We start from the raw sequence: 24623 nt of genomic DNA on the forward strand, positions 1-24623 counted from the left end.
TCCAAGTATTTTTTTTTATTAGAAGGAGTAAATCGCAACGAGGTGCCAACTAACACTAACTCATAGTTGCTCAACCTTGGTTAGCAATCGATAAGCAAAAATAGTTTCTAGGGTATGATGGGTTGTCATACGGATAAATGCTGGCTCAGTGGATACATATAATCTCAAAAAGATGCGTATTTGGTTACTCGCATGCACATTATAATCTAGCTAGCGGATGCAAATGTACGTCTGCAGTAAAAGCTCGATTCGAGCTTCCCTCTGCAGTTTGGCTCGGTGGATGTATGCTCATGCATCCGCTTATACAAATAGATTCACTTATCAATGTCACAAAATCATTTCTATACGAGCAACCAATCATAATCTCAACTCTTGTATCCGTTGTGACCTCACATTCGGCCTACCAAATATAAACTCAGCTCAATATATCCAGACAGATACAACCAACTAAATACTCTTCTTTTCAATAAATATAACATCACTCAGTCTATATCCTTTCAACCTGCGTATACAATCTATACAAATAAAACTTATACGAATAACCAATGACAACTAAAAGATTGGAAAGTACTACACTACAACTATATTCCCCAATTTGGCAATTTTGAAACGGTGGACAGCCACCACCAGGATAGGTTAGGTACACACCAACCGGCAACTGCCACGGCGTATATCTACGCCGCCAAGCCAACGCAGCACTGGCCCGCGGCGGGGAAGACTACAAAAATACCGTCCTGATACAGTACAGGTCCAGCTGCACATTCCCGTCCTTGTTTTCTCCCTCTCGCGTGCACCTGGACGCCTCCGCTGTTGCTTCTTCCGTCCCCTCGTCTCTCTCCTCCTCGGCTCCTCGGTAAGAGAGAGAAGAGAGCCAGAAATCCCCCCACAAGCGCGAGGAGGAGAGCTCGTCGGCGGCGGCGAGGACGACCAACCATGGCGGCGGCCCCGTCGAGGTCGCGGGGCGACTACGACCACCTCATCAAGCTGCTCCTCATCGGGGACAGCGGTGCGTTCCCCATATCTCACCTAAGCCCAAGAAAATCGCTCTTCTCCCTCCCCCCCGCGATTCTTTCTGCGGTTTCGGTTCTTGGATGCTTGCAAATGAGGCTTAGCTTAGCATGTTTGCTTGCTTGATTAGCTCGATTTCCTAGTGGTTGTAGCCTGCTGCTTGTACTCTTGCCAGTTTCCTTTTAGTACTACTTCTGCATCTCTAGAGGGCTTGATAGTACGGAAAGACGGATTGTTGGGGGAGGATTGAAGGAAGATTGAGTTATTTTTTTTCGAGAACGCGTCTTAGCGCGTTTTTTCATTAAGAGGAATAAGCGAAGTGGAAACGCGTAGAAGCGACCTTATCGCCGCGTCCGTGCCTGACGGCGCGGCTGAGGAAAACGTTTAGCGATTACATGTAGGAACAAGAACGACCAACAAGGGCGAAACAGAGCACAAAAGCTAAGCCTGCAGGAGCTCCAGCAAGCGCCTGTTCCCCGCTCGCACCCAGCAGCGCCCCTCGTCCATGATCGCCCTGCTCAGGACACCCGGCAAGGTCGACGTATGATTGAAAACTCGTTGATTTCGTTCCTTCCAGATGCACCAGCTGCCAAGAACGAAGAGGGAATCAAATCCGTGCCTAGTTTCCTTAGGGAGCCGCTTGCAATTCGGGAGCCACCATTCCACAAGGTCCATGTCAGCCCGCGGAGTGAAACGATGAAGGTTTCCTGGCCTCAAAAGGTGAAACCAAATCTCCCGACTGTAAACGCAACCGAGAATCAGGTGTTGGATAGTTTCCGGCGCTTGGAGACATAGGGAGCAAGGGCCTCCATTCCTCAAGTTGTGCCTCTGCAGTCGATTGTTCGTCCAGCAGCAGCCAAAGAGAGACAGCCAAAATAAAAACTTGCATTTTGCTGGTGCCTTCTTCTTCCATAGCTGTTTGGCCCCTGGAAGCTCCGTCTGTCCATGGAAGAAAGCTCTGTATGTTGAAGATGATGAGTACCGTTGATCGGTCGACCATTTCTAGATGAACCTGTCCGGAGCATCGGACAATTGGACGTGTTCTACGGCGTCCTAGACCCGGAGATACTCAATCAGAATAACCATCGTCAGGGATCCTTCGATGTCCCACACCCACTGCCGATTGCACAAGGCGTCGGCCACCAGGCGTGTACGCAAGGTGCGTTTACCTACAACCTGGGACAGATTAGGCGCCATTTTTTGGATAGAAGAACCAAACAGCCATCTACCTGTCCAGAACAAGGCCATGGAGCCGTTGCCAATTTCGATCGAGAAAGATGCATCGAACATTGTACGAACGATGCGTTCAGTTCTGGATGGCAGGGAAACCCAAGTTCTCATATCGTTCACTCAGCGTAGCCATTCCCAATGGAGGCGGAGTGCAAAGCATAAAAACAAGAGGTTGAGTAGCCCCAAATCGCCAAGCGACATCAGTCGGCAAACACGTGGCCAGGACACCAAGCAGTGGCCACTGGACACCATGTCTGTGCCGCGCCAAAGGAACGCACATTGGAGCTTGTCAATAGCTTCAAGCGCCCATGGCGGTAGGCAAGTTGCAATGGATATGTAGATAGGAATCGCCGTAAGAGTCACCTTAGTGAGCACAACGTGACCGGCTGTGGTGAGCATGCCCCATTTCCATGTTGGCAGTCTGTCAGCCACGACGTCCATGAGCGACTGGACGTCGCATTTCTGCAGCTTTGTCAACGCTAAAGGGATTCCAAGATACTTAACCAGGAACGTGGCGACCTGAGAGGGGAAAAGACTGTTTCCAGTCATGATGATATCCTCCTCCCGGCATTGAATCGATGCTAACTGACATTTGTTCAAATTGTTGTAGAGGCCCGATGCCGCCGCGAATGCATCAAGGATGGCCCTGATGAGCACCAGGTCCTGCATGCGCGGCGAGAGGAAAATCACCAAGTCATCAGCATAAAGCGAAGCTCTACTCTTGATCCCGGCCAGTAGATCGTTGAACAACATAAGCCTATCAGCTTTTAAAATCAAGGCGTTCAGGGCTTCCATCACCAGGATGAGCAGCATCAGCGACAAAGGGTCACCCTGGCGGAGTCCCCTTGCATGACAAATCCGCTGGCCAGGTTGACCATTGATAAGTATTCTAGTGCTTGAGGTGGATAGTAGAATAGCAATCCAATTGATCCATTGACGCGAGAAACCGAGGTGACAGAGCATGTCGAAAAGGAACACCCAAGAAACGGTGTTGATTGCTTATTAATCCGGAAGGTAATGGGACCCTTGGAAGCTTCCACAGGTGCTTGCCAAATCCTGAAGCTGATTGCATCAATACGCTTAGCTTTTGACACAACAAGAGAACAAAGGAGAGGCTAGATGGACGAGTTGCGGCGTCCTAAAAAAATTCTAGCTCTAAAACCATGTTAGGAATATCAACTTGTATTCTCTGGAGGCCCTGAGCCAGTATATACATGCACAAAACCCCTTATATGATGGGGATATTACACAGAGGACTATATATATCTAACACTTACCACCTGACATGAATATTTGTGCTCATAGCCACAGTGAGAAGAATGGTAAAAATACTAAGGCAGAAAGATTGCCCATTAATCAAAGTTCAATGTTTCTTACAAGATCAAATATCTGGACAGTATAACGATCCTAGGATCATAACATAACAATTCTTTCTTGTTGAGATAATTGGAAGAACAAAAGGCCAGCTTCTCGTCTGCTCATACCATCTATTTAGTTGTGATAGAATTGTTCCTCATTCAACTATATTGTTTTTCTACTTTCTATTGTATTTTTTAAAATGTGACATTTGTCAGAAAAAAAAGATGAATTTTGTTTTGAAATTGTTGGAACTAGTGATTTTCTTTTCAAAAAGTGTCCTCACAATACTTAAATCCCTCCACTGAACACTTCATGGACAACCCTGGTGATTTGCACAAAGGGATTAACATGTTTTTTTTGTCTGCGACATTTGATTGGAAAGCTTTGTAAACCCCTTCCCACCCCCCACAGACCCACACACATGCACAGAATTCTGCGTGTTGTTTCAATTTATCACATACGATAGGAGTGAGAGCAATTGATCTTGCGTATCAAATGTTTGTTTGGACAGTCAGAATCATGTGAGGTCCCCTCCTATGCTGTTGCTTTGACACACTGATGGATCCCCATCCTTGTTGATGTGTTGCATTCGTTAATTTGTTTCCTCAACCAATACCTTTTGGTCAGATTATGTGTTTATGCAGCTTTCTCTCAGACAACATAGTGTATGCAGTCTAATATGAGGCCCCTTTTTATCTCCAGGAGTAGGAAAGAGTTGCTTGTTGCTGCGGTTCTCTGATGATACATTCACAACGAGTTTTATCACCACCATTGGGTATGGACTCAGCTAATCATTATTCTCGCTTTTAAGCATTCACTTGTGTAAGTCTATATTCTAAAGTTGACTTTTCCCCCCTTTTGTCAAGCATTGATTTCAAGGTTAGGACAGTTGAGCTTGATGGAAAGCGTGTAAAATTACAAATTTGGGATACTGCTGGTCAAGAACGTTTCCGAACAATTACAACTGGTACTTACATGTTCTTTCTTTTTTTACTACGATGCTCATGTGGGACTATATGTGAAATATGAAGTAAATATCTCTCCACCTCTCAATAAAACACCATATTTGGAACTCTAGTTCCTATAGTTTGTCAAAGAAATCTGTCATTTGAGTAGATGCATAGCATTTTACTGGTTCCAGTATGCCCTCAAGCTGGTATTGGCTCAGATGCCATAGGTGAACAACTCGTATACATGTGCGTGCTACCACTGCCGAGATGTAGCCAGAATTTCAGCAGCGCCCTAGACTTTGAAAATTTTCTTTTGATCACGAGAAGGTCCTATCCAGTCCAACACTTGAATATTTAGAGCATAATATATTTTTTTTGTATTTGCTGAAAGTACTCACTTCAGGTATTTTAGAACAGGGAGGGATAGAAAAATATACGAGCATGGTAAAAAGAACTTGTGGTCAGGCTGGGCTGACCCGTGCCATGTTAGTGAAACTTGTTGATGTTTTGTGAACCCAAAAGACCCGAAAGTCCACCTTGACTTGACCATGAAGCCTATACAAACAACTACCCAACCCCAAAAGTTCAGGAAGCGCATACCACTAAATGTCTTGGTTTTGGTTGCTTTGACGTGAGAACCAAGCAATAGCTCAGTTGGTAGAGCCTTCAATTGAGAGGCCGCCCAGCCGGGCTCAAACCTGGATGCTCGCAGGCCGTGTAAGTAACTCCCTAAAGGGTTTGATACTCCCCTATCTTAAGACAAAGTTAGTGGGATGTCTTCTCCCTGTGGTTGAGTTTTGTTGTTGTTGTTGCTTTGACGTGAAGAGTTTAAAAACTAGAACTAATGCAATTTCAGCTGTACACCTAACATGATATGTTAATAGTATTCACACCGTCTTTGAAATAGCATAAAAGGTACATTCCCGCTTCTATGTGTTGTAAATGTGAAATTGTTCCTTTTGCGTTCTTGCTTCTCGATTGCAAACCTGACTATCCTGCTTTCTGATAGTTTAAGCAGATCATATACATATGCCTATGCGGCTATGCCCAATTATATGTCAGTTATCTGTAAATGTTTCATTGTTCACCACATGTATAGGATGGTGAATTAGCAACAAATTCTTGGGCACTTAGTCATATATATATATATATATATATATATATATATATATATATATTCTCATAGTGTTACAAATCTCCAAATGTTTACAGTAGCAATTCATTTTGTATTGTAAGCAAGGTTTCTGCTCCTTATTTGATTTCTTGATTCTTTTTTCCCGTTTTGCAGCTTACTATAGAGGAGCTATGGGTATTCTTCTTGTATATGATGTCACAGACGAGTCCTCCTTTAACAGTATCCAACATTCATGTGCATCTTGTTTGTTGACAGAAGATCAAAATGCTACTAGCTCTCTTAATTGTCTTTCTTAATTAACTTTTAGACATTAGAAATTGGATTCGCAACATAGAGCAGCATGCATCCGACAACGTCAACAAGATCTTGGTGGGCAACAAGGTTGATATGGATGCAAAGCGGGTAAATGCTTTCATTAAATTACCTTCTGTGTTAGACATCCATGGCCGTTCTTCTCCATGCCCGTAGTGACATGTTTCCTGTGAACAGGTGGTATCCACAGCTCAAGGTCAGAAGCTCGCAGATGAGTACGGGATTAAATTTTTTGAGACGGTAAATTTTATTACTTTAAGCTGAGTAATATACCTCCCAAGTCAGCGTTGCTTGTTCATCAAAATTATCAGCTTGCCAAGATGATCCATTTAACGGACATCAATTGAATTGTATGCAGAGTGCAAAAACAAATCAAAATGTAGAGCAGGTATTCTTTACCATGGCAAGGGACATAAAGCAAAGGTTGACGGAAAGTGTTGCCGCTGCAACTGAGGTAGATATTCTGTCGTGCTGTAAACTCTTACTCATGTTATTCCCATTTGCTCATTTTCATGTTAATTGTTACTTTGGAAATTCTAATCTTTGCCGAACTATGCAGCCCCCAACTATTCAGATCAGTAGGCCAGATCCAGATCAGGCTGGTGCTGCCTCATCGCGGTGGTCATCCTGCTGTAACACCTGATCAACGCAGTGGCAAAATTGCACAGCGTCTGTCTCATTCTTCAGTGAGGTTCCAGTGTTTCTTATTTACATTGCCGTGTTGTAGCCCAGTGTTTCGTGCTAATGTATGCTTGGAAACTCTTGTTTTAGCTCCAGATTTGCCAGAGCAAACATTTCAATAGATAAGCCGATGGATTTGCTCCTGTCATGTAAACAAAGCCTTCAAGAGACAGCAGTATCTGATGTATGGAATCGTGCTTGTACATTAGTGCATTATATCCAATTGCTCCATGTGCATTACCCGTGACCCCTATGTTCCAATATATCATATGTGTACGGAGGATCACTGAAAATGCGACCTCTATGGATTGCAACTGCTGGTGTGCTAGCAGCATACCTGTGTCGGAGCTCCAAGGCGGGAACCTATCTAACGAGAAAGGTGGGAATGGAACTTAGGGATTTTGTGTTGATTACAGACATTTGAATGATTAAAGGTAAATATTCTATTCCTATTATTGATGGAATCTTGGATGAGCTCTCCAATGCTTCTTGGTTCACAAGTTTGGATCTCAGGGCTAGTTTTGACCAAATGTTATTACAAAAGGGTGAAGAGTATAAAACTTCCTTTCAAACTCAGAGTTCATTATGAATTCAGTGTGATGATACTTGGACTAACTGGTGCCCCTGCCACATTTCAAGTAGCCATGAATAAGACCTTATCACCTCTCTTAAGGAAATATGTTCTGGTTTTATTTTATGATATTCTTATCTATAGAACCTCTTATAAGGAACATATCACTCACATCAGACAAGTTCTCCTTTTGTTAAAACAAGACCATTGGTATGTGAAGTTATCTAAATGCACCTTTGCTCAGAGGAAAATAGCTTATTTGGGCTACATCATCAGTGGAGATGGTGTTGCTACTGATTCAAGGAAAGTGTCAGCCATTGTTTCTTGGCCTATACCTCAGAACATCAAGGAGTTGAGAGGATTCCTAGGTTTGGTTGGGTACTACAGGAAATTTGTCAAGCATTTTGGTAATATTAGTAGACCTCTTACTAACCTCCTGAAGAACTCCTTATTTTGTGTGGACTCATGAACATGATGTAGCATTTCAAGCACTAAAGAATGCATTAAGTCATACTCCTGTGCTGGCATTGCCCATTTTCTCTAAGCCCTTTTGCATAGAAACTTATGCTAGCAACATTGGAGTAGGTGATGTTCTTCTACAGGAAGGTCATCCACTTGCCTTCATCAGTAAAGCTTTGGGTCCTAAATTACAAGGTCTTTCCACATATGAGAAAGAATACCTTGCTATTCTTACTGCTATACAATAGTGGAGGTCTTATCTGCAGCTAGGGGAGTTCATTATCTTTACTGATCAGCATAGTTTATGCTATCTTACTAAGCAGCGCCTTCATACTCATTGGCAACATAAAGTTTTCACAAAGCTGCTAGGCTTGCAATATAGAATTATATACAAGAAAGGTACATATAACAGGGTGACTGATGCCTTATCACGTGTCCCTCATTCTAAACTTTCTTGTGCTGCCCTATCTATTTGCACCCTTCAGTGGCTTCAAGAGGTAATCCTCAGCTACCAATAAGATGAACAAGCTCAACAGTTGATTCATAAGTTGACATTATCTCTAGCAAAGTTCCTCATTTCACTTTCCAAGTGGGATCTTAAGATATAAAAAGAGAATCTGGATTGGCAAAGATGAAAATCTGCAAACCAAACTGATCCAAGCATTGCATGATAACCCAGTTGGTGGTCATTCGGGCATTCCTATTACATATCGACGACTTAAACGAATCTTTGCTTGGCAAGGTATGAAAACTGCAGTTCATCACTTTGTCAGACAATGCTCTATATGTCAGCAAGCTAAACCAGATCGATCTCGTTTGCCTAGTCTTTTGCAACCTCTGTCTGTACCTCATCAAGCTTGGTAGATTGTCTCCATGGACTTTGTGGAAGGTTTGCCTCGTTCTTCTACTACCAATTGTATGCTTGTGGTAGTTGATCTTTTCACTAAATATGCACATTTCATATTACTGAACCATCCATACACTGCTGCATTAGCTGCTAAACAATTCTTGCTACATATTTACAAGCTCCATGGGCTACCTCAGTCCATAGTGTCATATAGAGACCCTGTTTTCACAGCAATGTTTGGCACGAGTTGTTTCGACTGGTTGGTGTACAACTTTGTCTCAGTTCCGCTTATCATCCCCAGTCTGACGGGCAGACAGAGCACGTTAAACAATGCATGGTGACTTATCTTCGCTGTTTTGTGCATTCATGCCCTGCAAAAAAATGGATTCATTTGGCGGAATATTGGTACAACACCAGTTCACATTCAGCACTTAATTGTTCTCCATTCGAGGCACTATATGGGTACAACCTTGGCATTTCGATATCTCTCCTGATGATGCTTGCTCTAAGCCCTCCTTATCAACCTGGTTGCAAGAAAAACAAGTCATGGATCGACTCCTGCAGCAACACCTATTACGAGCCAAGCAGCGCATGAAGAGGCAAGCTGATAAACACCGTTCTGAACACCAGTTCCAAGTGGGAGATTCAGTTTATCTGAAGATGCAACCTTATGTTCAATTATCATTGGCTCCGCGTGCAAACCAGAAGCTTGCATTCAAGTTCTTCGGACCATTTCGCATTATTGCTCAAATTGGTGAAGCTGCATACAAGTTGGTATTACCACCAGACTCTACAGTCCACCCAATCTTCCATGTCTCCCTACTGAAACGTGCAGCCGACGTCAACCATCAGGTAACTCCAGTTATTCCTGATGCTCTTGGTGCTCTGTAGGTTCCCTAGATGGTGCTGCAGCGCAGAATCAAGATGGTCGGCCATTGGACAGTTCAGCAGGCTCTCATCTAGTGGTCGCATCTTCCGACCACCCTGGCGACGTGGGAAGACCTGGAAGCGCTCAAGCAAGAATTTTCCTTCGCACCTGCTTGGTGTCAAGCAGGCTCGCAAGGGGAAGGGGATGCTAGCAGCGCACCTGTGCTGGAGCTCCAAGGTGGGAACCTGTCTAACGAGGAAGACGAGAATGGAACCACAAGTGCGGGGCCTAGGCGTGGACAGTGAAGCAGGCAAACAAGCAAGAAGGTATATGGGTCTGAGTGGACCGTCTAGCCCTGAGTGGCGATCAGGCTGCAGCCCTGTAACGACTATAAACGGAGAGGCCGTGAGAGGGAGAGGGCATGAAGATAGAAACATGTAACTACTTTCTTTCCAAGTATTCCTCTACTCTCTCTCTCCTATCCCAGTTTGTTTGTGTTCTTTTTCACCTCCTCCTCCCGATCCCTTCTGCTGCTCACATGGTGGGGCACTCTTTCAGCTAAAAAAAATCCATAATAATTTCATAAAACGAATCATTTGCCCGGTTGGCATGTGTAGTATGGAACTCTTTTGTCCAACATCTTCAAAGGCCGTACAAGAATCCAGTTTCCAACAGATGCTTGCACTCCAAATGGCTCGGTTTTGTCCTTGACACCGTTCTAAACCCAGCTAGGTCAACAGATGCTCTCCGTCTCCCCGTATAATCGACTGGTTCGACCCTGAACAACGAAAACATGGTGTGACGAATCGAGTAGTACCGGTTACCGATCGTAGAACATATATTGGTCCTAAATTCCTACTTGTTGAGCCAGGTGAATCATATATTACTCCAGGCTTTTCTCCTGCTGACATTGCAGTTCATGACTACGCAAAGTTGACGACGGTTCCATCCAAATGATTACAGCTAGCCCAAATTGAAAGGAGGAATTGAATAAAAAGGATTGCAGCTAGCCCATCTGGCGACAGCATTCCAAATGGCGCCAGCTGAAGAACATATAAACCTTCCGATTCTGATTCGGTCCAGGTACACGCCAACACAGATCTAATCACAACCTCATCTATTTCTTATACACGGTAATCAATTTTTGTTGTTGGCCAGGGCTACACTACACGGAAATCAAATCTAATCATGATCGCCGTGATCAATTATTCCATGGCGTTATCCTAACCGCTAATCAACGTGCTGGTGCTGGCTGTGCTGAGTCGCTGCTGTTTTTGGCCAATGCGCTTGGGATGGGGCAATGCCCACTCTGTGCTGAATCGGGATCCTCTTACTTAGGCTTGTGAAATAATTTGGGAAGCATAGAACCCATCGTCCGGGCTGCATGTATTTATATAGCCAGCAAGAGCCGCCGGTATAGCTAAAAATCGGGAGCAAACTTGACCTTTAAGTCAAGTCCTGATTACAAGAGATTTATCTCTATCTATAGCATAACAAACACAGGAAACGGAATAGATTACAAGCCAATCTAGAGATTCTTTCTATATCTCTAACAGCCCCTCTCAATCATAACTTCTCTAAGTTAAGATTGTGTCTAAAATTCTCCAATTGTTGTGCTGAGAGGACTTTGGTAAAACCGTCTGCTACTTGATCTTTTGTAGAGATAAATCGAATCTCCAAAAGTTTCTGTGCTACACGCTCCTGAACAAAATGATAATCTACTTCAATATGCTTTGTTCTGGTATGAAAAACTGGATTTGAAGATAGATAAGTTGCGCCAATATTATCACACCATAGACAGGCGGCTGAAGGACATTGCACTCTTAGTTCTTTCAATACGGTTTGTATCCACATAACTTCTGCTGTAGCATTTGCCAGTGCTTTATATTCCGCCTCAGTACTGGATCTAGACACAGTAGCTTGCTTTCGTGCACTCCATGAAATGAGATTACAACCCAAAAATACAGCAAAGCCACTGGTAGAGCATCGATCATCAATGCACCCTGCCCAGTCTGCATCAGAGAAAGCACTAACCAACATGGAAGCTGATTTTGCTATTTTAAGTCCCGTACTCAAAGTACCTTTAAGATATCTCAATATTCTTTTAACAGCCGCCCAATGAATAGAAGTAGGAGAATGCAAAAACTGACACACCTTGTTAACTAAGAAAGATATATCAGACCTTGTTAGAGTCAATACTGCAAGGCACCAACAACACTCCTATAATGTGTTGCATCTTCTGCTCCCAGCATCTCTCCTTCTTGAACCGAAAGTTTCTCAGATTTAGATAGAGGTGTATTCACCGGTTTGCAGTTATCCATCCCCACACGCTTGATTATATCTAATGCATATTTTTCTTGAGATAATAAAATACCATCACGTACCTTCTTTACTTCGATGCCCAGGAAATAACTCAGCTCTCCTAGATCCTTGAGAGCAAACTCTGTCTTGAGATCTTGAAGCAATGCTCCCACTGCATCTTGTGAAGAACTTGCAACAATTATATCATCTACATATATTAGTAGAAATATCATAACACCTCCTTTATTATAAATGAACAAGGAAATATCAGCCTTTGAAGGACAGAAACCAAGTTGTTGTAGCTTCTGACTCAACCTGGAGTACCATGCTCTGGGTGCTTGTTTTAGTCCATATATCGCCTTATCTAACTTACAGACATATTGTGGCGTATCTTGTTCTTCATATCCTAGAGGCTGCCTCATGTATACATCTTCTTCTAAGACACCATGCAAAAATGCATTCTTCACATCTAGCTGACGAAGACACCATCCTCTGGAAACTGCAACAGACAAAACTGTTCTGGTAGTAGCAGCTTTGACTACAGGACTGAAAGTATCCTCGTAGTCAAGTCCATATCTCTGTTTAAAACCTTTTGCTACTAATCGAGCCTTATATCTATCTATAGTACCATCAGCCTTTCTTTTAATTTTGTATACCCATTTACAATCAATAATATTTCTACCTTTCTCAGGAGGAACCAGATGCCAGGTTTTATTTTTGAGAAGTGCTGAATACTCCTCATCCATCGCAGCTTTCCACTTCTCATCACCTAAGGCTTCTTTTAATTCTTGTGGCTCCCCTGTAGAAGTGAAACAACCATACCTGATTGTTCCATCGGTGTAGACTTTGGATTTACGAATCCCATGCTGTAGCCGAGTCACAGGCCTAGCGGAAGAAGCTGGCGCATCTGGAAGTCCTTGCACGGCATCGGCTGTAGAGTCTTCAGCACCGGAAGGTCCGACGTCTGGTGTGTTGAGTGCACCAGAGTTAGACGAAGCAGGTGCCGGCTCCAAGTTAGAGGAGGAACCAGCAGGAAGAGCCATTGCGTCAGCCATTGCATTAGAAAATTCTCCAGGAACAGCCATTGTGTCAGGGATGTCTGCAGCGCCCATGTCTGAAATCTGCATGTCATGACCAGAAGCTTGCACATTTGCACTGTTAGGATCAGGATTAATAGGATCATTAGTCATTTGATCATTATGTTCACCCCCATGATGCAAATTGGGCAAGTTCTGTAGATGGAAAGGGAGCAGATTAATTTCGGACCGCAAAAGAGCACCAGCATTGGGATGGAGTTTTGAAAAAGGAAAAATCTCTTCATCAAAAACAACATCTCTAGAAATATAGATGCGACCAGTAGAAACATCTAAACACTTGAATCCCTTGTGCATGGTGTTGTAACCAAGAAAGACACACTGTTTAGAGCGAAACTGGAGTTTCCGGGAGTTATAGGGTCTAAGATTAGGCCAACAAGCACAACCAAAAACACGAAGAGATGAATAATCTGGTTTTTGATGAAATAAACGCTCAAGAGGTGTAGCGAAGTCAATGACTTTACTAGGAGTGCGATTAATAAGATATGTGGCAGATAGAAAGGCTTCATCCCAGAATTTTAAGGGAATTGACGAATGTGCAAGAAGAGCTAGGCCAACCTCAACTATATGGTGATGCTTCCGTTCAGCAGCTCCATTTTGTTGGTGAGAGTGTGGGCAAGAGACTTGGTGGGATATACCAACTTTTGTAAAGAAATAGTATAGTCTCTCATATTCTCCCCCCCCCCAATCTGTCTGCATGGTAACAATTTTACGATCAAGTAGGCGCTCGACAAGACATTGAAAATCATGAAAAATCTGGAAAACCTCAGACTTGTGTTTGAGCAAATAGATCCATGTGAACTTACTATAGTCATCAACAAAACTCACATAATATTGTTTTCTGCCTACAGAATCAGGGGCAGGTCCCCATACATCAGAAAACACTAGTTCTAAGGGGGCTGACGACACACTAGATGACCTTGCATAAGGGAGTTGATGACTCTTAGCCTTTTGACAGGCATCACAAATAGACTCCTTATTTATTTCAGTAGAACATGGAAGATTGTTTCTACTGATGACCTGCTGAACAATAGAAAAAGATGGGGGGCCTAAACGATTATGCCATCTCGAAGAGGATGGTTTGATGGTGCCAAAAGCAAGCTTCTTTGAATCTAATGGAGCCGAAGGGAGGGGATAAAGACCACTTCTACATTTGCCTTGAAGAAGTATTTTCTTCGTGTCCTGATCCTTTATCAAAAAGAAGTTAGGGTGAAACTCAAGAAAAGCATGATTATCGGAGGCAAGGCGATGAACTGATACAAGATTTTTTTGAGCTTCGGGAACATGAAGAACATTATTCAAATGAAGATGACGACTAGGGGTATGAACAATTGTATGACCAATATGACTAATGTCCATACCTGTTCCACTGGCCGTATAAATTTGATCTCCTCCATTGTACTTGCTCTTTACGGTCAGCTTGTCAAGTTCACTGGTGATATTATCTGTGGCGCCGGTGTCGGTGTACCAGTTGGTGTCAATGCCATAGGAGGTCATAGCCGCCCCAGCACTCTTTTCTTCAGGAACAAAATCTTGATCAAACCGGTGCCAGCAGTCAATCACCGTGTGTCCAGTCTTCTTGCAGAGTTGGCACACCGGACGTTGCTGATTGTTGGGTGCGCCCCTGCCACCCTGATTGCTGCCGCGTCCTCCTTGAGTAGCGCGGCCACCACCACGGCTGTTGCCGCGACCTCAACCACCACGTCCACGCTGGTTTCCTCCGCGACCACTGCGTGAAGCGGCATGCGCAGAAGACTGAGATTGGGATCCTCCATGAAGTAAATCCATCCGAGTCTCGAAACTGAGCAATTGAGCATAAAGCTCACCCATTGTAACAGGTTCAACTCGAGTCACAAGGGCTAACACGAGTGAATTGAACTCATAATCAAGCCCAGACAAGACGTAGGACACCAGCTTCTCCTCCTCTAGAGGTTTCCCAGCTAATGCCATCTCGTCGGCTAGAGATCTCATCTTGCCAATATATTCAGTCACCGTCATGGTGCCTTTTGTGTAGTTGCAAGCGTGATCCGGGTGTTGACTGCCCTTGCGCGAGTCTGAGAGGAGAACATATCTCCAATCATCTTCCATGCAGCAGCTGCTGAAGTTGTGGTCACCACTTGTGTTAGGATCTCACGGGAGAGAGACCCGAACAGTTAGCTGAGAACCTGTTGGTCGTAGGCCAGCCATTGTGAGTACGCCGGATTTGGAGCTTTCAGGGTCTTGTCTCCTTCCTTGGCATCAATCTGATGAGAAGGAGGTGCAATAGAGACGTCAAGATGATCGGCAAGCTGGGCGCTGCGAACTGAGGCGAGAACTTGGGCCTTCCATAGGAGATAATTGCTCTTTGTGAGCTTCTCTGAAACTGGCTGACTCAAGGTCGAGTTCATGGCCAGAGGCGATGACGAACTCGCCATAGGACTGGGAGATCCGAAGGTGGATGAGGGCTTCGTGTGTTTGTGTGTGGAGGGGTTCGATCGGCCTTGAGCGATCAGAAGCCGATCGTTTTTCAGGCTCTGATTACCATGTGAAATAATTTGGGAAGCATAGAACCCATCGTCCAGGCTGCATGTATTTATATAGCCAGCAAGAGCCGCCGGTATAGCTTACAATCGGGAGCAAACTTGACCTTTAAGTCAAGTCCTGATTACAAGAGATTTATCTCTATCTATAGCATAACAAACACAGGAAACAGAATAGATTACAAGCCAATCTAGAGATTCTTTCTATATCTCTAACAAGGCTAACTCCAACCAAATCAGCATCCACCCAGCAACCGTCTACAAATCGGCATCCACCTAACAAATCACTGTGCCACAAGAAATACCGATCCGATCGGCCAGCAACCGTCTCCAACGGAGACTCTGTCTAGTGCTACAGTGCATGTATAGGGAAGCTGGTTGGATAGAGGAGACGGCAAATTTACGGCCGGAAACATACTCCGTAATATTGTTCATGAGAGTATGGTTGTGGGTCCGAATAAAGGAGGAGAGTAATAGAAAATAAAAAATAGGGCAGCTGTTGGAGATGAAAAAAATAAGAGATGTTGTAATAGTATTAAGCGATGCTGTAATATTATTATAAGAGATGAATTTTTAAAATATCTATTGAAGATAGCCTTACTTAAGGAAATTTGATTTTAAAACGTAATGGGCCATTCAATCTCAAGTGAATGGATAAGACTAGACGCTACACTAGTTAAGTGAATAGTAAAATCTTTGCAATATTTCTGTAAACAGTAAACCTCACCGATTATTGTTTGTCTCCAGACGAGGTCAGAGGATCTGGATCCTCGCTTATGTTGCGGCACCAGGCTAAACAACGGAACAACTTTCCATGGGTTGGCCGATGCAACTTTGTTTTATGCGTGATACTGACCAGTGTTAGCGTAAGGTGTGCGTGTCGGTGTGTAGAATATGAAATGGCTATTTGTTTTCTTGAAGGATTGTGAAATGCTGTTTTTTTAGGATTGTGAAATTCTTGTGATTGCCGTTTGGAGGATGGTTGGCGATGTGTCAGATGGCCTGTTTTGTTTTGAGTTTTAAACGTTCCGAAGCATCTTCACGCAGCAATTTGGTAGATTGTTTTAAGACTATGCCGTAGCGTAACAAGCTAGGTAGCAGCAGTCGACTTTGCCAAACCACGTCTGGCCAGTAATTTAGGTCCTATTTGGTTGTAAGAAACGTTTTAAATTCTCTGATGATTCTGTAGAATCCATGTTAAACACATCAAAACGTGAAACGTTTCACCTTGAATCACCTAAAATGTTTCTTATCGCGGAGGTTGTCGCCGCCGATGAGATGATGCTCGTCCCCGCCGAGCATACCGGCACCGTCGGGATAGCCATGACTACAGCAGTCCATCCATCTATGGCCGGGCTCCTGGACGAGATCATCGAGCAGCCCGTCCACGATGAGCAGTTCGATGTCGCAGAGATGGACGAGCAACCTGTCCACGACGAGCACGACGAGTATGCCGGCTATGTCGAGATCGTCGAGCAGCCCGTCCACATCTAGCAGCCCGGCGTCGCTGATATCGACGAGCAGGCAGTCCCCAACGCTGATATCGACGAGCGGCGCGTCACCTGCATGCGAGATTGATTAGGAAAGTAATTTGCGCTGGGATTAATTCCTTTGCGCTGCTGCATGCATGCTCCGGCTCGTTCCATGTCGGCTTCGGCTGCATGCGCTCGCGCGGCTGGCTCTTGGAATACTTTGCGATTGGTTTGTGGGACACCTGGCAGTCATCCGGCTGGTGCTGCAGAAGCGTCCGTTTGCAGCACGCCAACAGAGAAATTTTTTTCCCTTTTTTTGGGGGGGGGGGGGGGGAGGACGAAGAGGAAACAGGGTTGGTCGATGCCATCTCTGCGACATCAAGAGGAAACAGGGTTGGTCAATATATTTCTTTTATGCCGTAAGGTGTATTTGTCGGTGTGTAGAATATGAAATGGCCATTTGTTTTCTTGAAGGATTGTGAAATGCTGTTTTTTTAGGATTGTGAAATTCTTGTGATTGCCGTTTGGAGGATAGTTGGCATGTGTCAGATGGCCTGTTTTGTTTTGATTTTTAAACGTTCCGAAGCATCTTCCCAGCAATTTGGTGGATTGTTTTAAGACAATGCCGTAGCGTAACAAGCTACTTCATCCGTTTCGCAATGTTTGTCCACGTCCATCATTACGTACAAACCAAGGAATACTGAAATCTAGTGAAAAAATACACTGAGATGACCATGCTACCCCTAATCAATGTAAGAATGAGAGTAAATAACTCATCAGCGTTAGAGTAAATGCATGTATGCACTCAAGGGCATGGCAGTAAAATGGACCATAAAGCATTCTTAGTTACCGCAATGGACAAACAATTTGAGACAGATACTCCTGAGATCATGGACAAACATTATGAAACAGAGGAAGTAGCTAGCAGCAATCGACTTTGCCAAACCACGTCTGGCCAGCAATTTATTCGCCACGTCCTATTTAAGGTTTGAAAAAGCTAGAAATTATAATGGGTGAGACATAGGGTAAAAGTATGGCAAACTATGATCGTGGGACACCTGACAGTCATCCGGCTGGTGCTGCAGGAGTGTCTGTTTGCAGCACGCTAGCAGAGAATTTTTTTCCCTTTGGGGGGGGGGGGGGAGGGAGGAGGAAGAGGAAACAGGGTTGGTCGATGCCATCTCTGCGACATCAAGAGGAAACAGGGTTGGTCAATATATTTCTTTTATGCCGTAAGGTATATTTGTTGGTGTGTAGAATATGAAATGGCCATTTGTTTTCTTGAAGGATTGTGAAATGCTGTTTTTTTAGGATTGTGAAATTCTTGTGATTGCCGTTTGGAGGATAGTTGGCGATGTGTCAGATGGCCTGTTTTGTTTTGATTTTTAAACGTTCCGAAGCATCTTCCCAGCAATTTGGTGGATTGTTTTAAGACAATGCCGTAGCGTAACAAGCTAGCTAGCAGCAGTCGACTTTGCCAAACCACGTCTGGCCAGCAATTTATTCGCCACGTCCTATTTAAGGTTTGAAAAAGCTAGAAATTATAATGGGTGAGACATAAGGTAAAAGTATGGCAAACTATGATTATAATATAGAACTAAATATTTACCACGATAACGTTTGCCAACCAACCAATCATGTTCAGACAACGCAACTTCCTTTAATTTAGCCTCTGTTTGTTTTTAGCTTTTGATTCCACTTCTGCTGCTGTCAGAAGTCAGAATAAACGGGATTATAAAGAAGTGACTTCTGTAGAAACTAGAAATCTATTTACGAGAAAAATAAACTAAAGTTAAAAAGCCTATTAATAGATATTTTTAAAGATATATACTAAGAAACTAAAAATTTATTGTAAAAACTAATATAATATTTTAAAATAACTTTTCAGATAAATTAAAAGCATAACTTCTAGATAAATTAAAAACAAAAACCCAAACAAACGTACCTAGATCCTAGTAGACTTTTCCAAACTCTCCCGCGTACGTGCGTATGACCGTCTTCGCGTGCACCGCATTGGATCGAGGAGTTCTCGCAGTACATGGGACTGGAAGTACGTAGGAGAACCGTATCAGCTGTAGAATATGTGGAAAAAATATGCATCTCACGTTGTAGCAGGGCAACAACGGGAACGGCGGCACACGGTAGTAGTAGAAAGCAAGAGGGGGCTCGAGAAACATGCATGAAACGCGGGCGTTGAAGAGAAACCATGGCGCGCGGTCGGCACCGAGCCGGTGGCACGGGAATCGCGCACCGTCCCGGCGAAATTGCGGCCGTCATTGGCCGAGACACGCGCATGTGCTCCCCACGCCGGTGCCAGACCCCTGCCCGCAGGAGCCGCAGGCAGTTACCGCTCGGTTATTGCGATTATCAGTAAATTCGGTCTGCATAATATTTAGAAACCGAATTATTACCGATCAAACTTAAATTCAAAATTCAAAAAAATTTAAAAATCTGACCAGCTTCTACCAAATTTCACTGAATTACTATACGATTACCGACCCCGGGTGGTTTTCGAGGGTCTATCAAATTTGTGAACCTTGCATGCCATGCAACAGGGGAGCGGAGCCAGGGGTCTACGTGTAACCCATCTGGTATGAGTGTTATGGTGTGACGCTATATCAGAGTCGATTCAGATATGTCTAATATTGGACGTGCAGATATAAAAGATAAATAATATGATTTTGAATATATTTTTAAATATACGAAAGATAAATATTAGATATCTAGATATGAAAGGTAAATAATATGAGATTAAATGTATTTTTAAAAGAGAAATAGTTGTTTAACTTTATACGATGACCATTTGATCGATTCAAATGAACGGTAAAAATCGATTAGATCTATCATAATTTATATATTTTATAAAAGTAAAAGTATATATACGTTAACAAATAACATTGTAAACTGCTTACTATCAAAATAAATATTTAGATATTTCTTTCCCCTTGAATCATTTTAGATAACTATCTACCTGAGTTAATAAACAATGAGGTATATAAATGCTCTTTGCAACTTACAAATGCTATGCAAACATGTTTTAGGTGAATTTATTTGAATCTCGTCCAGCCTTATCTGCATCTGTGGCCATAGCATTCAAACATCAGTATTCACGTTTGACCCTCTATAAATTCTGCGAAGATTCTTCTTTTCCGTGGTAAAACCACCGAGACTTTAACCAACCCATTCGCTGTTCCGTGCTCCACCCTCCCCGCCGCCGCCCTGCACCGCAACGGTCAGAGCTGACGCCACGCCCCTCACCTGTCCCCCGGCAAACGGCTACTTCTTCCCTCCCTCCCTCCTCCTCTTCCCTTCCCATCCCTTCCCTTCCCTTCCGCTGCCGTCCAGGCCACGATGCCGCCGGCGCCGCGGAAGAAGCGCCTGCTCCGCACGGGCCTCCTCGCCGCCGCCGCCGGATACTTCGCCTTCGTCCTCCTCTTCGAGCTTCCTTTGCTGCCCTTCTTGGCATCCTCCCCCGCTTCCTCTTCGTCGTCCCTCCCCATCCAGCACCCGCGCCGCCGGGAGCTCGAGGCGGCTGCGGCCTTCACGTCCCCGTTCTCCCCCGTCCGCCCCGCCAAGCAGGCCTTCCCCGCGGCCACCGCACCGGCCCCGGGCCCGCCCACGCTCCCGATCTTCTCCTCCCTCCTCCTCCTCCCGCGGCCCAACGCCACCGCCACCCCCTTCGACACCACCGCCTCCGACGCCTTCGCCGCCGCCAGGCTGCACCTCGCGCACCTCCACTCCCCCGCGCCCAACCCCAATCCGCCGGCCGCGTCCACAGCGTCGCGGGCCCCGACCTGCCCCGCCTCGATCTCAGTGCTCAGGGAGCAGCTACCCTTCGACGGCGCGCGCGTGGTGGAGCTCCCCTGCGGGCTCGCGGTGGGCTCCCACGTGACCGTGGTGGCCCGGCCCCGGCCCGCGCGGCCCGAGCATGACCCCAAGATCGCCGAGCGCAGGAACGGGGAGGCGCCGCTCATGGTGTCGCAGTTCATGGTCGAGCTGGTGGGCACCAAGGCGGTCGACGGGGAGGCGCCGCCGAGGATACTGCACTTCAACCCCAGGATCCGCGGGGACTACAGCCGGAAACCGGTCATCGAGATGAACAGCTGCTACAGGATGCAGTGGGGGCAGTCGCAGCGCTGCGAGGGGTTCGCGTCTCGCCCCGCCGAGGACACCGGTGAGCTGCCATTGCCAACCTCTCAATCGAGATCCTGATTTTTTTGGTTAATTTTGATTTCTTTTTTTGCGTAGCTTGATTCGATCTAATCATCCCTTGTTCTGGTTAGCATGTTGGTTAGTTTAGAATCTGAATTATCGAGATAGATCGAGGTTGGTACGATTATGAATGGGTGGTCTAGTTAGGAAAGTTGAAGACTCTCAACTTCAGCGGTTGAAATTTGCGTGGAATAGCGTCGCTTGGTGGAATTGGGCACGAAAGGTACAAACTTAGGGCTGGACATTTCTAGAAAGAGACATTTCTAGAAAGAGTTCGAACTGTTTTTCAGTTTCAAGAGAATGTGGTGTGTTGACCTGATGGTGACGTGTTTAATTTTTCAAATTGACCTGCAACCGCGTTTTGGAGCTGTAGAGTTTGACTTGTCAAATTATCGGTGGGAACCTAAACTTCTTTTCCTCTTTTCTATTCTCTTACTAGAGGAACAAAAATAATTTTCATTTAGTTGCGTGTGCTTTGTTTTCATATTCTAGAGTTTATATGTCCAGATAGTTCCAGCTTAGTCCAGCTTCGCGATGATTGCGACCAACTGACTGTAAACCATGTTTGATGAGTCATTGAAGTAGTGAGCACCCCGGAAATGACTAAATTTTGTTTTCAGAGCCTTTTTTTCGTTTACAGCAAGTCAGTAATGCAGTTCCTTGCGATTTATTTGAAAACGCTTCAACTTGAAATTGAAGTTAAATTTGGATTTCTTTTACTTCAAGAATGTGCACCACAACTTTGCTTTGCCAAATTGGCATGTTTTGTGTGACATGTCACTTTGGTCTTTCAGTTGATGGGCAACTCAAGTGTGAGAAATGGATTCAGGACGATGACAACAAGTCGGAGGAGTCAAAGATGAAATGGTGGGTGAAACGTTTGATTGGTAGACCAAAGGATGTCCACATCAGTTGGCCATACCCATTCGCAGAAGGCAAGCTATTCGTCATGACTCTAACAGCTGGTTTGGAAGGTTACCATGTCAATGTTGATGGGCGGCACGTTGCTTCATTTCCTTACCGCACTGTAAGTTCACTGTAAAGCCTCATAAATCTTGATGAGCAGTCCTGAAGGTATGCATTGCTAATTGACACCAGCTGATGTTCTCGACAGGGTTACACTCTTGAGGATGCAACTGGATTGTCTCTGAACGGAGACATTGATATTGAGTCGATTTTTGCTAGTTCTCTACCTAATTCACATCCTAGTTTCGCACCAGAGAGATACCTTGAGATGTCTGAACAGTGGAGAGCCCCACCATTGCCGACTGAACCTGTTGAGCTTTTCATTGGCATTCTTTCAGCAGCCAGCCATTTTGCTGAGCGTATGGCTGTAAGGAAGTCGTGGATGATGTATACAAGGAAGTCATTGAATATTGTAGCTCGGTTCTTTGTGGCTCTGGTAACTACCACTTTGACACATGTTTTTACTACTCATTTGCATATCTCAAACTCTGACCGAATTAAACAAATTTACAGAATGGAAAAAAGGAGGTCAACGCAGAACTGAAGAAGGAAGCAGAGTTCTTCCGTGACATTGTTATAGTATCTTTCATTGATAGCTATGACCTTGTTGTGTTGAAGACTGTTGCCATTGCGGAGTATGGGGTAAGTGATTTCAATTTGTCAGGCAATTACATATTTTCATGCAAGATGCTCTGCCATGTTCCTTTACAGGTCAATTTCATTCATATTATGCTCAGTTAATGTTCTTTGTTTATACAGGTGCGTGTCATCCCTGCAAAATATGTAATGAAATGTGATGATGATACATTTGTTAGAATCGATTCAGTACTGGATCAAGTGAAGAAAGTTCGTAGTGATAAAAGTGTGTATGTGGGAAGTATGAACTACTTCCATCGACCATTAAGATCTGGCAAGTGGGCTGTAACTTATGAGGTAAATTGTTTTTTCCTCTGTAATTGTGAAACTGGAAAGAATAGTGTTTTGGTCATGCAATGTCCTGCATCTGTGTTTTCTTTTGCTATCAGCCAATCATCAAGTGTGGGTGACCAAGTAGCACATTTTATTTTGTTGATTTTCCTTTTCCCGGCCATTTATGATATTATGTATCTTTAGCATAGGCCTCTTCTGAGGCAGCTGTGGTCGTCCTTAGTTGTCAGCCCTTTCTCTAACCTAGTTTTTATTTTCAGAAGTGGGCAACAGCTCTTGTTGATAAACATAGATAGTAAAATTATTTAAAGATAAATACATTATCCCTAAAAAAATTGCATCTTTTCCCCTGCAGGAATGGCCGGAAGAAGTATATCCAAACTATGCTAATGGACCTGGCTACGTAATTTCATCAGATATTGCACGCTACATTGTATCTGAGTTCGATAACCAGACACTTCGGGTAAGCATCATTCCCACCTTATCTATCTATTGCAACTGCGGTAACACACATTGCACTTCAAAAAGCAGTAGCTAAATAGTCGTGTCATTTTGGTGCAGCTGTTTAAGATGGAAGACGTAAGCATGGGCATGTGGGTTGAGAAGTTCAACAACACGCGCCGGCCGGTGGAGATTCGGCACGATGTCAGGTTCTACCAGTCAGGCTGCTACAACGGCTACATCACGGCGCACTATCAGTCCCCGCAGCACATGATCTGCCTGTGGAGGAAACTGCAGTCCGGTAGCGCCCAGTGCTGCAACGTTAGATGACAATGGCGAAAATTCCGCAGCTATTTGTTTGTTCTTAGCAAAGAGAGATGGGTGATCAACAACTCGTAAGCACAGCTCGCTTATGCGACGGCTGAAAAATCTCACCAGAGATGCTAAGGATGAGTTCAGAGGAGATTGCTCTTCTGGACTTGCGATATGATTCGTTCATTCTTTCTTTTGGTCGGTGGCCTGTTTTCCGCTGTTGATTCTGACACCTGATCCATGTTCTTCGGATTCTTTTATACTTGTGCATATTTATAGTTGCGTCAAAATCTTTTGACCTAGGAATTTTGCGGTGTTTGTGTGTAAAAAGGATTAAATTTCGAGTTGTTATTTATCTTATACGGAGTTGTGTGGGCTGAGACTTCAGAGCTGGTGAACTTAGCTGTATCTAACTGGCCTTTTCCCTCACAATGTTCAGAAACATGAGAATGCAGAATTACTAAGGGCTGACGATCTTCACATGACGAAATAGTTGAATCTGAATCAAAGCAGGAGTTGCAGTGGCCAATAGTTGAATATTTTGCTTGCAAGGATAACGGGCATGCATATCAGATCCAAACCTCGACAAAATCCAAGATGCATGCATGCATGGGAGGATGTGGAGGACAAGCCATGCGAGCTAGAATCCTCAAGTAATCAGCCGTTACCACGCACTTCGGATCACTCCCTATTACAAGTGTTGTATCTGAGTTGTGTCTAGCCTGTAAAACCGCAGAATGAAGCACAAATAATCATCTATAATCCACGTAAATTATGGGCAGAGTCGCGTGTGATAATGATGATGATGATGTGCTGTGGGCTGTAAAACTGAAGGCTGAAATTACTAAAAGCCTAAAAAGCTAACTGTTGTCCTAAGCAACATAAACAAAAGTTCAATTAAAACCTTAGATTCATACTAGAGCCACGAATGATTGTCCCAAGTTAAACAAAAGGCAAGG

The 24623-nt window shown here is 44.3% G+C and overlaps 2 protein-coding genes and 1 non-coding gene across 3 annotated transcripts; 2 read left to right on the top strand and 1 right to left on the bottom strand.

Moving 5' to 3' along the window:
• The first annotated feature begins 736 nt into the window (after positions 1–736).
• Positions 737–6922, top strand: LOC133892632 (ras-related protein RABE1c-like). The gene is made up of 8 exons (XM_062333522.1): positions 737–1006; positions 4300–4372; positions 4464–4564; positions 5836–5901; positions 5990–6084; positions 6172–6234; positions 6353–6448; positions 6554–6922. The coding sequence occupies exons 1-8, from the start codon at positions 934–936 to the stop codon at positions 6635–6637; spliced, it is 651 nt and encodes a 216-aa protein (XP_062189506.1). The 5' UTR covers positions 737–933; the 3' UTR covers positions 6638–6922.
• Positions 6923–14608: 7686 nt separating this feature from the next.
• LOC133894211 (small nucleolar RNA Z247) lies at positions 14609–14747 on the bottom strand. The gene has a single exon (XR_009905020.1). It is a non-coding gene; the product is annotated as a small nucleolar RNA Z247 (small nucleolar RNA).
• Positions 14748–20037: 5290 nt separating this feature from the next.
• On the top strand, positions 20038–24046 carry LOC133893177 (hydroxyproline O-galactosyltransferase GALT5-like). Its single transcript, XM_062334149.1, has 7 exons — positions 20038–20980; positions 21813–22045; positions 22133–22420; positions 22498–22626; positions 22744–22917; positions 23267–23374; positions 23473–24046. Exons 1-7 carry the CDS (start codon positions 20158–20160, stop codon positions 23680–23682), a joined length of 1965 nt encoding a protein of 654 aa, XP_062190133.1. The 5' UTR covers positions 20038–20157; the 3' UTR covers positions 23683–24046.
• The last annotated feature ends 577 nt before the right edge of the window (positions 24047–24623 follow it).

The sequence above is a fragment of the Phragmites australis genome, chromosome 15 (assembly GCF_958298935.1).
Source record: "Phragmites australis chromosome 15, lpPhrAust1.1, whole genome shotgun sequence".
NCBI lineage: Eukaryota > Viridiplantae > Streptophyta > Magnoliopsida > Poales > Poaceae > Phragmites > Phragmites australis.